General features: G+C 30.9%; 1 protein-coding gene across 6 annotated transcripts in view; it reads right to left on the reverse strand.

The window, feature by feature from the left end:
* Positions 1 to 17,932, reverse strand: part of LOC118188464 (cell adhesion molecule Dscam1-like) — a 572,681-nt gene that overhangs the window by 105,972 nt on the left and 448,777 nt on the right. For all 6 annotated transcript variants that reach the window (XR_015041171.1, XR_015041170.1, XR_015041169.1 and 3 more), the window contains exons 20-22: positions 17,266 to 17,451; positions 16,073 to 16,372; positions 14,291 to 14,458 (exon numbers count right to left, since the gene is read on the reverse strand). Coding sequence is in view for 3 of the 6 variants with exons in the window: in XM_085816872.1 (XP_085672998.1) it covers positions 14,291 to 14,458; positions 16,073 to 16,372; positions 17,266 to 17,451 (654 nt within the window). In the remaining 3 variants the exon portion in view is untranslated. The remainder of the gene's footprint in view (positions 1 to 14,290; positions 14,459 to 16,072; positions 16,373 to 17,265; positions 17,452 to 17,932) is intronic.

Here is a 17,932-nt window from a genome sequence, read left to right on the forward strand (position 1 = left end):
ACAAACTCGTTTCCCTTCTATTTAATTTAAATTACTTCTGCTAAAAATTTGAATACTTTGCGCGTTCTACTAAAATTTACATACTCTGGCATTGGCAATTCCAGGGGAAAGTAAGGCTTGACAGGAAAGATAGCTTAAAATAAATGTTAGTTAAAATAAATATAAACCTTACAATGTGTTGTCAATGAACCTGGTGAAATGTTGCTATAAATCTTTTGATAGTATCATAACGTCACTAAGTTTTTGAAACAAGTCTACTGATGCTTAATCGAAATTATGTTAATCAGATTGCTGTTGTTAAATTATAACATAATTAACTCGAACGTGATGGAATATTCTGTTACATTCACCCAGTAATCTATGATACTTATCTGCGAACCTTAGTTCTCAAACATCTTATAGCACAAAATGAACGCTCAAAGTCTTATTCAATAAACCAATCCGTATTCCAATAAAACACTCACAGTCTAACTATTGCAAGAAGAATATAAGTCATGCTCAGCTAATTACCCTCAGCATCGTCAGTGCCCGAGTTCGTGCCAGAAGGAGATGATAAAAATCTGCTGTAATCCTGAAAGTGGAATAATGGGCTGGTACCCAATGTTATGTATACTACTACTATCTTTGCTATTTCGCGCATTAGGTCTGTGATCAAGGTTTAAATATATTTTTTTTTCAAACGAAATAGATCTAATTCAAGAAATCTTATATAATCATTTTCACAGAAAACACTGGTAGGTATAAAGATTGTCACATTTCCAAATCGTAACATTATCTGCATTAATAAAAAATTTTAAATATTTATAATTTAATGAATTTTGTATTATTTTTATTACGGTTCTAAAGGAATGAAACTGCTTGGTAATATGAATAACGTATGTATAATGCCTAAACACTTCTAAATTATTTATGTAAAAATTCGTTCAGCATATCAGTTGTAACAAAATTAAAGAAAATTTCACACTAGTTAATTATAAAAGAAAATTCCTGAATGGCACTTAAAAAAATTAACCACGAATTATTTTAATTTATATATTGAAAATGACGTCAAAATACGCAAATTTTTAAATTAATTTTTTGGGTGGTACAGGAGTAAAACATATTCTTTTAATGAATGTACCATTTTCTTGAATGCAAGTATAGGAACCGGAGAACGTAAAAAATGTTAGCTTTCTTGCCTTATGCAAAATTATTTTCTTTAAATCTAAAATGAAAAAAAAAAAAAAAAAAAAAAAAAAAAAAAAAAAAAATGCATATTTGTATCATTTAAAATATTTTTTTAGAAGTGCATGTGCACATCAAACGGTTGCGGAAAAGGGGTAAGTGTGGACGCACGCATGTATATATGCTTTAATCTACCGCTTATATTATAGGCGAACCTTATGGTCGACGATAATTAATACACATTATTTAGAGGAAGGCATAAATTAAGCATGAAGTTTCAATTACCAGATTTATATGCAATCTTAATTAATCGAGATGCATCTACTAATTCAAAAGTCTAATATTTTTGCATAGAAAGAAAATGTATCATACGCAAATCTTTTGGTCCATTGCAGAACATTAATACATAATTTTTAGGGAATACGTAAACTGCACATGGATTTTCCAGCTACGAGTATGTTCGCAATATTATAATTTTTACTAATTCAAGGATCAAAAGCATATGCATAAAAAGACTACGAAAATGCTTTTAATTTTATTATACGAGGCGTATTCGGAAACTAAGTACCGTTTTGAAAAAAAAAATAGTAAAACAATTTTTTCGAATCCAATTTTATTTTTACATGAAAATACATGTCTTAAACTATTTTTCAACATAGTTTCCGCCAATGATCAAACACTTGTCATAGCGGGTGACCAGTTTTTGTATACCATCGTCAAAGAAACTTCCCGCCAGTTTCGATAACCACGACTCCACACTTTTCGGTGAATGAGTGTGTCTCCACTCCATCGATTGTTGTTTCGATTCTGGTGTGAAATGACACACCCCAGTTTCATCACCTGTCACAATTTAGTTTAAAAAGTTTTCTCCCTCATCACTGTACCGCGTGAGAAATGTCAGGGCACTACCAAGTCGCTTTGTTTTGTGAACATCAGTGAGCATTTTTGGAACCCATCGGAAACACAGTTTGCGATAATTCGAGCGGTCAGACACAATTTCGAACAAAACAGTACGTGAAATTTGTGGAAATGCCTCTGAAAGAGTTGTCATTGTGAAGCGTCTGTTCTCATGAATTGCTTCATCAACTTTCCTTACCAAATCATCGGTGACAACAGAAGGCCGACCACTCCGAGCCTCGGCGTGGACATTTGTTCGACCTGCATTAAACATTCTTACCCACTTTCTCACCATTCCATCACTTATCGCGTATTCACCGTAAACCTGTGTCACTTGACGATAAATTTCGGCCGGTTTAACATTCCTCGCGTTCAAAAATTTAATCACGGCACGAATCTCACAGTCAGCGGGAGAACTAATTGTCTTAAACATTTTGAATGTGCACAGCAAACTGAAAACACAACATAGAGCAACCAAAATGGCGACAATTGAAAGTCAGTGAACAAGAAAGACTAGTGCGCATGCGCGGGACGCCTACCACGGCGCGGCGACGGCGCTAGAATGAAACGGTACTTAGTTTCCGAATACGCTACGTATATTGCATATTTCAAAATTCCAGTAAACTTCAGACATTTATTACCGTCTTCAAAAGTTTTCGTTATTTGACTTTTCCGCATTTAACATTTTTTGTAGATTATTTCTCTTTCTTTATTGTCTCTAACATGTAGAATTTTCTGAATAATTAGTTTAAATTGTATTCTCATTAATAGAGTGTAAACATTTACTGTATAGGCAAAGGTAAAACTATAGATTTTCGTATGCGTTTTAAGTATTCGGTAAGTATTATATACTGCTATTTCATACACATGACATTTTAGATTTTCATTTGTGCTGTAGATGTAAGATGCTTTTTGCCCAAATTATATTCTTTTTATACCACAGAAGTTTTTGGCCATGATACCCGCATGGGATTTACAAAGGGTGAGAAATTCTGTTCTATCAAGATTTTGATTGCCTGAAATATTTCGTAATTATTCTTCCTTCAATCACGGATATAAGAAGTAGAAATGGAACCTTAATACTAAGAACCGTTCCAAAGAACGATTTTCAGGAAAAGACGTATTTCAAGCGCCTGCTTCAGATATGCTCTATTGAAGAATCTGATTCCTGGATGGAGATGGGGAAGGGAATTTTTTTTTAAGAAATACCTATCGGAGTTTCTGGAAAAAAAAAGGGGGGATAGAAATATACCGCTGTGTAACGAGAATTGTAACTGGCTACATCATTTGTACATCATTTCTAGCTAAAAGAAAGAAATATTAAATCACACAAACTATGCAAGACTGTTTAAATTGCAATATTTGCTGCATGATTCACTAGTATTTATGGTACTTAGCAAATATTATTCCTGCTTTATACTACTACTAATTAAAAACCTTTAAGAGCAAAGTTATAAAACTGTAAAGCTTTAATATGTGTATAATTTTTTATAAACTTAAGGTATAAGGTATTTCTCTCATTTTTTTAGCGTGTCTTCGTGGTGTAGTGGTTTGCACACTGGGCCGGTATTCCAGAGGTCCGTGGTTCGATTCCCGGTGAAGGAGAATGCTAATTTTTCATCTCTCTGGCTTTTCTAAAAACATCCTAATGTCTCTACAGTGGCGCTTGAACTAAAATGGTGGTGGATGATGATTTCTCCCCACCCAGGATTTAACAATAGGGTCCCGTAAAAACCTCAGTCACACCTTAAAAAGGGAAAATATATAAGGTATTTCTCCCGCTTTGCTAGCGTGCCTTCGTGGTGTAGTGGATTGCACACTAAAAACCGGTATTCCAGAGGTCTGTGGTTCGATTCCCGGCGAAGACTGTTACTAATCTTTCATCTCTCCGGCTTTTCTAAAAAAAAATCCTAATGTCTCTACAAAGGTATCTTCCTTAATAAGAAAAAAACTATATTTTTCTGATAGAAACCCTTTAATACCCTTGTTTTATATAGCTTGAAAATTACAATTTTGTGTCTCTTTTTCATATTATGCTTTGCATTATAATAATAAAATACCTTACACAGTTTTATATGTAATACGCATTTATAACTACATAAGCAAATTCTAACTTTTGTTAAATTACAAGCATTTAATAAAACACACAGTCAGCATTTCAGTATTTGACACCATTACAAAAATAAAGTAATATATAATTAACAAATTCAGTAATGTTCTGATCTTATTCTCATTTTTTAGTGTGTTGAATGTCACAGAAACCAGCTTAATAAAATGGTGTATTACTTGGTTTTTCTTGAAATTAAATGTAAACATACTTAGAACATATTCACAGCATTTCCAAAAACTATAGAAACTATCGTTTGCAGAGGGCTTTTATATGGAAAATGTGTCTACCAGTGGCAAAATGTGTAAAACTTTTGGACACTCATAATTTTACGCAAGTTCAACTCCAAATGAACTAGCTTTCAGTCTTACGGATTTCTTCGTGAATAACGTGATTTTAAAGGTACTTAAATCCTTTAAAATTCTTCCTTAAAAATACTCTCAAGAAGGCATTCTCCATTTACATTATTATGCCTTGCGAATTTTAGCTCAATCAGTTAACCAACCAGCCAATTCTTAGAAAGTAATTCTCGAAAGTTCAGGCTGGACTGGACAGGTAGGTACTGTTTCGCAATACTGCTCATAGAGTTAATCCTGTTATAGCTGTGTGCTATCTTTCCAAAACATGTTCATGCAATTGTTATTTTGAAGGAAACGCGTACTAAGATATGCATACTACTAATTTATTACATAAAAATTACTGCTCAGAAATCGTTTGGTCTTTCGCCACAAAATCCTTCTCAATATTAGTGATTTTAGAGCAAAATTTCGGAATGTTTATAAAATACCTTCGATACTCGAAAATAATAGTCGTTGAAAATAATAGTCGTGCACCTCATGGTGTGCACACCATTGTGTTGGTCTAACACCATTTTGTTAATGGGTATGAGAGGAGGTTATGTTTCTCTTTTACCGCAAACACAGTTTCCTGAGCAAGAGATAATTTTCTCATAATGGCCGTCTTCATATATGAACTGGTTTAAACGACACATCTTTTTCCGGTGTTATATTAATTAATTTGCATGTCATTCTTCTTTGGGGTACATTCTGTGCCCAAGATAGAAGTACATATGAATTGATTGATGCAGAACGAACTCCGAAAGAAGCATTCAAAATAAGTCATTGTCCAAAAGAAGCACTAGAACATTTTTCCAAATTTGACATATTTAAATACTTCTTTCTTTTAGATTAGATTTTGGCCATTTTATTCTCAAAACTTCCAAATCAGATGTAGTGGCTGCATCTAGCCTTCGTGTGCTCCGTCATTTACTTGTATAAAGGCTACCAGAAAATTCTCCCCGAAGGCCTCTTATCTTAGGCAGATAGCCCTATGGTAATATGGTATGTTCTTTCAACTTAAGAATCATATCAAGTTTAGGTCATAACAGTTCAGACTACTAACATAAAATTTAGCACCTGTATAGATAAGCAAATCTTAATTATATTCTGCAGTTCTTTTAACATTTTACCCAATCACAATGAGTGATAAGATCTGAAGACTATAGTGAGTAAATATAGTGCATACAGCAAATAAAGTAACATTGATACAAAATTTTTCTGGCTCTGGTATGAGTGCAAGCTTGATATATTCTCCTCATGTTATGGAAATAAATTATCAGAAAAAAAAATTGGGAGCATATCAAAGCATGCCATAAATCCCCCAGAAGTTTATTTGGTGATATTGGAATGCTGGAGATTCTATCATGCTGATCGATAACTTTGTCCAGTTACTCAGAAATTCTGCAGAAATCGCATCCAATTGCTATGTCGTTGTATTGCTAATTAAACATTTTTAATGCCAGACTCAGCATTTTTTCCCACATAATTTAGCAAGAAATATTTCAAAATTATGTATTACTAGGAAAAAGTGCAAATTGCATATTTTTGCAGTAAAATTCATTTATTTGCATTTGAAATCGCAGAACTCCATAGAAAGAGTTAATGCTTTAAATTTTAGATTTTCTAGCCAGTGATTTTCGTAACGGCCTGTTAAGATTTTCCTTAATGATATGGATTTTATTCAGCTCTAATTTATTCAGTGATATTAATTATTATCTTCACTTCTTTAACTACAGTTACCTGGAAATACCGCTAATTTCACACTTAGAAGATGATGCTTCATTATCGGTGTGTAAATCAAAATTAATGATTGCTAAGCAAATTTTGTGTTTATAAATTAGTGTTTCAGATATTTAATTTCCTTTTCCTTTTGTTGCATTGATAATCAAAGGCAAGGAAAAGACAAGCGTTTAAAAGAGGGAAATTCTGAAAGGAATGGGTCAGTCATTCAGAAGATCAATCAAATAATATATCAGTAATAAAAAAATGTAAATATTAATCAAAGCTAATCAAACTGTATGAAATAGTTTAATCTGTCTACATTAAGAATTAATTTAAACTTTAATACTTATTATGTGTTCTGATATATTCAATCTTTATTTACACTATATGTAATAAAAAAACAAATATCTCGGAAAGGAAAATTTTCCTTAAACTAAACGCAGTTATTAATCAGCGTAAACTTGCAGTTATTATTTTAATAACCACCTTAATCATATCTTTCCTATATCTATACTAAATACATTTCCTCTTTTGATAGTAAAATGAGGTAAAATTTTCGTATAAGAAAAAATCAAATTCATTTTAAAAATATGAAATATTATACTTAATTTTATTAGATAATGTGTTAATTAGTTAATTACATTTTTAACAATAAATCGCAGAAGCATAAGTTGCTTTATAAAATGAAACACAGAGACTTCGTTTACTCATGTTACAGCCATAGAAACTCAACGCTTACATGATTTCTTTGCTTCATATACGAATTAACTCGATAGCAATTTCACTTGAACTTCATCTCTGGAATTCTCTCAGTTTCAGCTGAGCTCCATCTTTGAACCAAATCTTTCAGTCGAACTCGAACTTTGAACTAGAGTTTAAATAAGCTCAGCATTTTTGTTTAAAACGTTTTTCTGGCATATGGTGGTAAAGACTTGATTATTCAATATGACTTTCTGTCTTAAATCCCACAAGTTATTAATTATGTTGAAGCTGCATTTGCTTCACTTTATTTCATGCAATTAATTATACAACTTCCCTAAGTATTTTTTCTACTCAGCGGCCCACCACAGTTTTAACTACAAAAGCAGTTTCGTTTCAGCCCTCTTTTATCGAGCAGACGTCTTTGAAGCGTGGTTATTATAAATGCGGAAACATTTAAAGAAGCAACTAGGGATTTTTAGCACTGTCGAAAAAAACATAAAAAGTAGCTTGAGTGGGGCACATTTGGATCGTGCACTTTTCAGCATTTTAACTTAATGTAATGCTCAAACGTCTTTTCTCCAGACAATGAATGAAACAGGGAAATGAGCATTGCGAAAAGGCATGATGTTCAACAATTTATTTTGCTAACTGAAATTATTCAATTAAATTAAATTAAATTTATTAAATGAAATTTCTTTTAATAGTCTAAAAGACCTCTTTCTTCGCTGCAAACAATGATCATACTTAAAAACTGTCGGATAATTGTATAACATTTAACCTAAAAATTTGACCACTCTCGGCAAGATTTGTGAAGCCAGCATCTGATGTGAACGCTCTAGGCCCATCTCGAAGTTAAAAGCAGCGGACAGAAAATTGTTTTCAGTTTCTTCTGTTTTCTTTTGTAAGGAAAGATAATAGTACTACTTCCATTAAATAATGATTAGGAGTTTAAAGAACCAGGAAAGAAATGAGACTTTAATGAACAGGCGAATCAGGAGAGAAGTCGTTAGTCAGACTTTCCCGCTTTTTTTTAATCTCTCGTAACATCTGTAAGGTTGTAAATATACTCACAATGTAAGTAAAATTTCCAAATTTTGTTGAAATTCAGCATTTCTTTAGCTATGCTTTGAGAATTTACCATATTCCTGAAAAAAAAAAAAATATTCCAAAATCATAGCAGTAAGCGATGTTTTTAAAGGTGTTGGAGTATTATGAAAGGCCTTTTAAAAGACAGTGCGTAGATCCACGGAAAAAAAAAAAATAATAATTATATTTTGTTTGTGATATCTAATAATGGTGAAAGAATTATATGCACGGCAAAAACAAGAAAGAACATTTCAATATTTTCATTCCAGTAAGCCGATGGATAAAACTTAACTTGTAGTTGTCATCTTTCAAAAGCGCGATTTAAGATACACTCAAATTTCTCTATCGTTTACACTTACCCTGAATTTTATGACACAAAATTAAATCTTTTCTTAGACGTTCTAAAATGGAAACCTTTTTTAAAAAAAATGTGAGTTACACGTGGCGTATAAAAATAAAAAATGTTTTATAAATATTGCAATGAGGTTTGCAGGTATTCGCGTTTGAAATTTGATGCTAAATTTGAAAAAACACAACAAATATTCACTTAATTTTTAAATTATGTTCATCTAGACTTTGAGGGTTAATAACTTTACATTTTAATCAAAATGGATGTGTATTTTAAAAAACAAAATTTTTTGTAATCTACACATTTTATAGAATAATTAATGTGTCACAGATATAGATACAAAAAACGTTTCTTTGAAATATGATTCATTTGAGAATAATTTTTGGCATCATAGATGCAAAAAGACGTTTCTTTAAAATGTAATTCATTTGAGAATAATATTTGGTATCATAGATGCAAAAATACGTTTCTTTAAAATGTTATTCATTTGAGAATAATATTTGACATCATACTTACAAAAATATATTTCTTTCAAATGTTATTCATTTGAGAATATTATTTGATATAATTGATACAACACATCATTTCTTTAAAATGTGAATCATTTGAGAATAATATTTCATATTATAGACAAAAAAGATGTTTCTTTAAAACGTGATTCATTAAAGAATAATATTTAATGCTTAATCTCAAAGTTATGTTAAAATAGAGTTTTACGTTAAAATAGTTTTTAAACAAATGACGTTTATACCTAACCTTCCAGATCTGAGAATAACCAAATCAGGCTCACGAATTCATGATCAACAAGAGTAAAAGAAATGTGACCATCTTTATGGCAAGGCTTTGGACACCTTACCGGAAAGAATCTCAGCTTGCCTACCTCCATTTCAGTTTTATTCAAGAACAACCCACGAAACGAATCCAAGCGTCCCCAACCCTTCTTCCACTACAATCAGACTTTTCAAGAGGACTTTTGGCTAGATGACATTTGAAATGTCTCTATATCGAAAAGACACTATCTTTTACAAAATCTGTGCGTCCATGCCCAACGATGTTGCAGTTAGCACCGTTAACAACTATACCGAAGAGGGCAGCAAACAAGTAAGCGTAGCTATCACATTTCAGAGAACATTTTCTGTAAAATTTATGTCTGGAATTTTGCTGAATTAATATTCTTAAATAGGGCTTAAATTTATCCATCTTTAGAAAAAAGGAAATAACTCCGAAATAATTTTCTGTCTCTTTCACAAGGATCAGCTTCCAAAAACAAATAATTTTTAAAAGTGACAGGTATTTATGATAAATCAGTTAAAAATAATTATCTTGAAATTTGAATCAGATCCATATCGAACACTTTGAAGATACAGAATTTAATTTTTTGGATACAGAATTGGATTTAATTTTTCGATTTGGATACAGAATTTAATTTTTGGAAATTAAAAGTGTAAGAAATCGTGAAACAGCTCAGTTTCCTTCTATCGGATCATTATACTAAATCTTTAATTTCAATATTAAATATAATTAAAATTTAGTTTATAATTTTATTTTTGAATATCCTGCTCTCTCTCCCGTCCCTTATTTCCCATAAAATTTGTATTGACTGAAGCATTATTATTACAACTTCAACAAAGCTAAAAGAAGATGTATGCAAACAGAGGCTTGTACATTGCATACTGGTTAAAATTTTTGTTATCACTATTAAATTTCATTTTAGATATTTAAAATATTGAATACAAAGGTAAAGTTAGGCATTTGGCAGTTCATGTATGTGTAGGACTTAACGTTAAGTATTAGAAATAATTGCGCATGCATTAGAAATGAGTATCATTTGTCAGACTTGTGGCTCTAAATTATTCCTCATTACTCAAAGTTTTTTAAGGATTTCCATAAATTAGCTTTATAAACGATTGCACTTCGAATGCTATTCATTCGTTTATTCGATGTAATATTATATGGACAAATTTCTAAACAATCAAGAGGGGGGGGGGAGGAAGAGTACTATAAGACATAAATTTCCTTTAAATTCTAAATCAGATATTTATTATATACATAGATGTATGTATATGAGAATTATACTGTGAATGTTTTGAATATTTTTTGTAATTGAAGATTTTGATCGGTTATGATTTCAGATTTAACATTTATATTAAATTACCAATAATTATAAAAAAGAAACTACTGACTTTGCTTTTTGCCCTTAGATGGCAGCACCAAGCAGATTAGACATGTCAGTTAAATTTGGAGTCTTTTAGTATCTGAATCAAAATATTTGAATTCGAGGGAAAAACTTCTATAAATTCACTAGAAAGAATATTACAAAAGTGTTTTGAACTTCCATTCAATTAATATCAAATGTAGAATAATTTCAAATCAAACAAATGTAGAGTAATTAGAAAACCAATAATTTTATAAATAGTGAAATAGCTTTAATGATTGATACTAAATAAAACATAATTTAAAATCACTCATGTTCCATTAAGTAATAGTGCAGCCAATAGAAATATAAATTTTGTGTTGAAATTTGGCAGAACTAAAAAATGGCCCAATCTTACGTTCCATAATTATTCTAAAATGTATGAAATTTTCCTAAATCCGCAGTTTTTCTGTTAAGCAGCTTTTATCAGAGATTTTTTTTTTTTATCAGTTAAATTATTTTTATTGTTAATGCGTACATAAATGAAAAATGTAGCACTCTTGTCAGCTATGAGTTTCTGATGTTCACTGCGCACTTCATAATTTTTTGAATCTGTGATTTTAAGCTGCAGTTCAAGTTTATAAATTTTAAGCTAATTACTAATTTGAGAGCTCTTTGGAAGACGCAAGATTCTCTCACGATTGCGATTTGCACGACCAAATGAATTCCGATTTCGGATTTTTATATTCATTTTTTGAAAATTCATTTATTTGGATTCAGCAATTTGAAATTGACGTAATTTCCTCATAGTAGTTTTAAGCTTTAAATCATATAAAAGTAAACGAGAAATAATTTTGTGTTGTTTTGTGAAGAAAATCAAGAAAGTTTCCAGTTAAAGAATAATAAAATCGGCGAACATGGAGAGGAATGGTGCCGCCATCTACTGGTTTCAAGGATAAATGATTGAATGCCAAGGTTAAATGCTACGATGAACAGCTTCCGCGTCCTGAATCCCGACGTAATCCCGATATAGTGAGCTTCAAGATTTTCAATTCTTATGTAATAATGATTAGAACAGTTAAGAATTGCGAAATTGAACTTCAGAATAATTACCTCGCTTAAATGATGGTGATATATATTTTTAAAATTTCCAACGCAATTCGCAAATGGCACTTTTCTTCCCCGCGCATGCTCATAATTTGTTCTCGTTTTAATATTCTTTCCTCATAATTGAAATTTGCTTACAGAAAAATAAATTTTTAATTTAATATTTATTTTTTACACGGGTTTTCTAAAGTATTAAATAACAAAAGTATTGTAGTATTCAATGAGAGAATCTAATCAACAAATAAACTGGAATAATTGAAAGCCAAGTTATAAACAGTAAATATTGTGTCAAATTTTTAATGAATTTTTTTGTCAATTTTCGGACTACAACTTTACCGAACTTTCAATACTTTGAAGATGGGATAAAGTATCGAAATCCCAATTTTAAGCTCACAATTTACATATCGAAATAACACTGTCTGTACGAATAGCCATTTTTAAACTCCATAATTTTTATGCTGTTTTCTGCTATTATATATATATGTATATATGTTTCTAAATTTTATTTCATTTTCTTGAAAGAAGGTGCCATTGGCGAACATTTAAACATAATATTCAGTTTAATTATGATATTTAAAATGTGGTATCAGAACAGTAAATATTTAAATTATTACCCACAAAGACTATTTAGCAGTTAATGTAAAAATACAGAAAAATCTGTTTTAAAAGCAGTACTCAAAAACAAAAAAATAGTGTACTGAAAAATAACGTCGTAGGAGCATAATTATGATTTTAATGTACTCCATATGAAAATACTCCACGTTCTCAGAACTTTATATAAAAGCATTTAAAGGAGGTAGATATTATTGATATGAAACATTATCACATAGGAAAGCAGAAGCGAAAATGTACAAGTAAGACGCCATCTGCCGGTGCTTCAAAACGCCAGCCGGAGCGTCCTAATTGAAGCCTTGAATGTATCCGAAAAGGACTGTGCGTTTCTTATAACGCCCATGCACTTAAGCTTGCGATGTTCATGTGAAGAACGCTGCTGAATTAGGATTTCACATGAGCTATCAAGTGATGCAAGTTAAGTCTGCTAAAATGTCTGACGGCTGTCCCTTTACCAGGCTTTCTTCACAGATCAGACAGTTTCGACAACTTCCATAGTTAGGACGTGCACCTTTTTGATTCCTTCTTCACGTGATCAGGCAGCAGGTTCGACTATAAGAAACTCTCACTTGTCGTCAAGACCTAATTTGGGACCATTTTAGGTCTCAATTAGGTCTTGACGGAAGACTATCTTAATGATAGAAGGCTATCGTAACGACTGAAATCCAGCATGAACATCTTTGCATTAACATGCGAATAAGTTCGTGCCAATAGAACCACTGTACAAATGCATCGTGAAAGGTACACAACCAAACTTGTACTTCGGCCGCGGTGTCAAGTATGCACCACTGAGAATGGTCCTAACTTTGAGAAGTTGCATTTTGTGAACGTTTCGTTAATCATAACAGACATTTATGTTTTTGGTAAAAAGAAGACAAATTTTTCTTTCACTAATTTTTCTAAGATGTATTTTAGGACTGATTCACACAACAGAATTAACTGCCTGATATATTTTAGTACTATATTTTATTGGAACACGGTGCCTAAAAACAAGTACAAAAAACTATTATACAAATAGTATACATCGCTTATCCACTTGTATAATTCCGTGCAGAAAAACTCATTTATTTACGAGTTTTGTACTGAAGCCTGAACGGACCACAAATTCTCCTTACTGATGCTAGCTGCTGTTATCAATTAACCCTTCCCTACGTAAAACATAATTCTCTTCAGGTTATTTTTACATAGGGATGATACTTTAATATTTCTTACGACTGATATAGTGATCTGAATAACATTATCATTTTAGCTACGTAATTTAACAGATTGCTGACTTCAAATCTTCAAGGAAATAAAGCATAACATAATTTGACAGCAAGAGTGCAATTAAAAGCTACTCATATTGATTGCTAATATTAAAAAAAAATACCATTCGCTTGACATTTTTGAAAAAGTAAAAATGATTTAGCACTAGTTTACAAGCCTATTTTTATTCATAATACCAAGTTATTATCTAAACATTTATCCAATCATTTCTTTGGTTTCAATCTTCATTATAGTAATGAAACAGCAACGAAACACAGCAAGCACAAAAAATTAACAAAATAAACTGAGCAACAAATAACTAACAAAAAAAAAAAAAAATTCTTTGCATTTTTCTGCTACTTAGGCATTTAATATGGAAATTTCTTATAATTAATTAAAATACCAGAGTTCGTGTAGCACGCAAAATTTCAATTATGCAGATTATTTATCTCTTCTCACCCCCACTACCTTTAAGAAATCTGAACTCAAATATTTTCTAGTATTAGTTGTTTATATTGTGAAAAATAAAATTTCATAAAAAAATTATTAAATGAGATATTTTAATATTTTCCTTAATTGGGTATTCGAAATAATATTATGTGATTATTCGAATCTATTCTTTAAATGTAAAAAAAAAAATTCGTTTTTTTAAAAGTTTGATTTTTTTTTATTTATTTAAAGGGGGAACTGGTTTCTAATGAATGGAAATGTAGTTCAGTTTGTTTATTTCGAGTTAATCGTTAAAATAATATCTCAAGAAATCAAATATGAAACAATAAACTTGTAATCTTCCTTCAGATTGAAGAAAACAAAATATGAACACTAACCTTGTTGTCCTCTTCTGTCTTGGGTGTGTTTTCGAAGGCAGACAACCACGGTGAAAATAACAATGATGAGAACAAGCGATGAAACAACAACAGGTATGAGTAGCGTTACGTTCCGATGAAATGGAAGGTCAGCTTCGCGTCGAACTAGAGCAGGAAGGGACGTCGTTTCTGATAAATACATTACAAATAATTGTATTACAAAAAAATATTTAAAAAATAAAAATATATGTCAAAATTTCAAATCCAAATTCATCAGTGTAATTTGGTTTAGTGACACGGAACTTTTATAAACATAAAAAAATTCACTTTTATAAGACAGTAATTAATACTGTAACAATATAATAATAAATTTTGTAAGGCAATATAGAAAAAAATTTGTAACCCCTGAAAGAGATCTCAGAAATTTATTTTCAAGAAAATTCTGAATCATTTAATCATGGTTATTTAAACATTACTTGGTGAAAATCAATATCAGTGTAAGAAATAGCTATAACTGAACTGCATCTTACAATACAACTGCTGTCAACTCTTCGAAAATGTGACTGGACGGCATACAGTTTAAGTTAATCAATCAATTAAGACCCACGAGCACTAATTTAAATCGTGATTTCCAACTTTATTACTATCGGCATTCTAGCAAAGCATTTTACATAACAATTTTATTTCAGTTAATAGTAGAATTTGCTACTGCTTTTCGGTCACATACGCAATACTAGACTAGATAAATCTGCAATTACAAAATATTTCATCTTTGGTGTCATTGTTATTATATTTTTTGTGCTCATTAAATTATGAAAGCTATTGCTTTATAGAAATATTTTTCTAAGTAGTAAGCACTCTCTTTAAAAGACCAAACCGGATATATAATGCATATTTAGCGAGATTAACATTATCATATAGAACACGACTTAGGAAATCTTTTGACTATCCAGCTACATTCATGAAATCAAAAATTAATTTAGAATCCTTTTTTCATACATCCCGGTTTATGACAGCGTGAGTGGGGATTTTAATATTAAAGATATAAAAATGTGATGCAAACCAAACGCATCTAATCAAATAAATAAATCCATAAACAATTTCCAAGCATCTGTGTCTCTTTATGATGTCGAGATAAAAAATGAAATCAAGCAGTTTAAAGCAGGACAGCATGACCAAGCAGAACATCAAGCTGTTTTAGCAGGGAACTTTTCCTATGCAAATTTCAGTTATTCTTTATATGCAAACTTATACATGGGTTTTAAGTAGTTAGCAATTTAGAAATTTTATGTCCTATCACAGTGCTCACTTTATTGTTAGCGTTTTCTAGTAATAGTTTTCAAAAATAGATGCAATTTATACTGCATGTAAACATTCATTTGATTCATTTCTCGTGGTGGCGAATGGATCAGGACCGTTTTTTTATCAATTAATTAACTGAATATTCATTAAATCTACAACCCGTTAATAGCTAAATTATGTAACACTTGATGACTCTCAAGTTGGTAAATGAAATGGTAAGTTTTGATGCTATACAAATATTAGAGTTTTGCACTGAAGAAACATTGATTTTTTTTTTTAATTTAAACTTTAAATTTGTTTTATGGAAAATATATATAAAACTGGACATAACTTCTGCAAACCATTACATAAAATGAATCACAGACGTGGAAACACTTTAATATTAAAAAAAAAAAAAAATATCTACTTGAATATGCTGGTAATGGACAAAGTGCTTCGTCACTTAGAAATACAAATACTGCATTGATCAATCAACACGCAGAAGTATTAGTGCGTGCTTACCAATAGGCGATGCCATTGGCAATGTCCGAAATTTATATTCTCCTTGAGTCACGCCCGCCTCGCTATGGGCAGTCACCATCACGAAATAATCCCGATCCGGCACAAGTGGTCCCAGAATCACTTTATCTCTGTTTGCTGGTATCCGCTCTGGAAATGATGTCCACTGGGTCTGGTATTTATGTTTGTACTGGATGTTAAAATGTAGTATTGGACATCCACCACTTTGCCATCCGTCAAGATGCAAAATAACATATGTGGAATTTAATGTAATGAAAGACTGCTGAGGTGCTGGCATTGGAGCTGTAACAATATAATGTTGAAATATCACAAGGTTAAATCAATACATTTCATATACAAAATACATACATTTATGAATTATTCTTATGATCGAATGCTTATAAACGGAAAGAGTATGTTTTGCAATACAATGTTCTGAATATTAAATAAGATGTAGTTATCAATTTTAGCTGCTTAAATAAAAATATTCATAAATCATTTTAGTTTACTTAAATCAAATTATTAGGGCATACATACTTATTTTATATAAGCGATCTTATTATGAATATCCGTATTGACTTTACATAAAACACATTAAATAAGTTTGGAATATTCAGAATTGCAAAGGTAAATAATTTTGCGATCAGTTTTCTTACGTTGTACTTGAGAGCGCTCAACGTATGAGCATTTTTTGGTTTTCAGAACTGGTATTACAGATTTAAAACCGCTGGCAACGATCAAAATTGTAAAAGTGATAGTCTGCAATAAATTTATAGAGTCCCATGATGTAGACAAAGGTATCTTTTGAGAGATAGACAGCGCAAATTCTGTGTAATTGTTGCCAATGTAACTGGGTGTCATGTTACTCTTTACCAATGTAACTCAGGTAAACATTTCTAAACTGGCACTTAAAACATTTTTGTAATTGGAAATACGTACATCTGCAACCAACGGGGGGCGAAAGTGAAAGTTGGTTTGTGGATATTGTGAATATTTTTGCTTCTACTTACGTTAAATTTTTCAGCATTTGAGAAATAAGTAATTAAATATGTACATAAATAAATTATAAAAATTTGTTTTCTTATGAAATTAATTTTTTCACATTAAATACAAATATCAAAAAATGGCACTTTAGCAAATCATAAATTAAATGTTTAATAATTCCTTTAACAATCATTTGGTATCATGTACAATACCTGCTCCTTTTGTTCTTGTAATAACGGATCGACTAGGCTCTCCTGTTCCAAGGCTATTAGATGCAGTGAGATTCATATGATACCTTGTACCACATTTTACGTTTTCCAAAGTATACCTATCCGCAGTACTCCTCAGTTTCTTGCTCTGCCATATACCATCGTCATGTTTATAATGTAAAGTATACTCTAAAAATAAGACATAATTATTCAAAAATATTAAAAGCTTAGTCTTATTTGTACTTTCATGAACTGTATATTTAAACTGTTGATGAATTTTTATAATATTAAATTAATTGTTTTATAACTTAGAAATTCAAATAACTATGCGTAATCAACATCTCTCGCGTCGAATTAATATATGATAGGTGAAAATTTAAGATTTAAAAATAACAAGTTATCAATTTGAAATCTAAAACGTTAATAAAAGCAAAAAACGGACGTACTTGTATGCTTTAAATATCATAATAAAATTAGAACGATCTGAAGGGAAAAAATAATCAACGTTAGATATCTTAAAAATTATTTTTATAGTTATATACATATAACTCAAAGATTTAGTTTGCAAGTAAGCCAGTTTTAGAATAAATCAGTATTATGTGTCCTTAGTCACAGTTCCATTCAATATTCATGCGGTTCACACGAAGAGTATACGCTAAAACAACACTGA

This window comes from Stegodyphus dumicola, chromosome 5, assembly GCF_044657685.1.
Source record: "Stegodyphus dumicola isolate Sdum_Otavi_A_Nest chromosome 5, ASM4465768v1".
NCBI classification, from domain to species: domain Eukaryota; kingdom Metazoa; phylum Arthropoda; class Arachnida; order Araneae; family Eresidae; genus Stegodyphus; species Stegodyphus dumicola.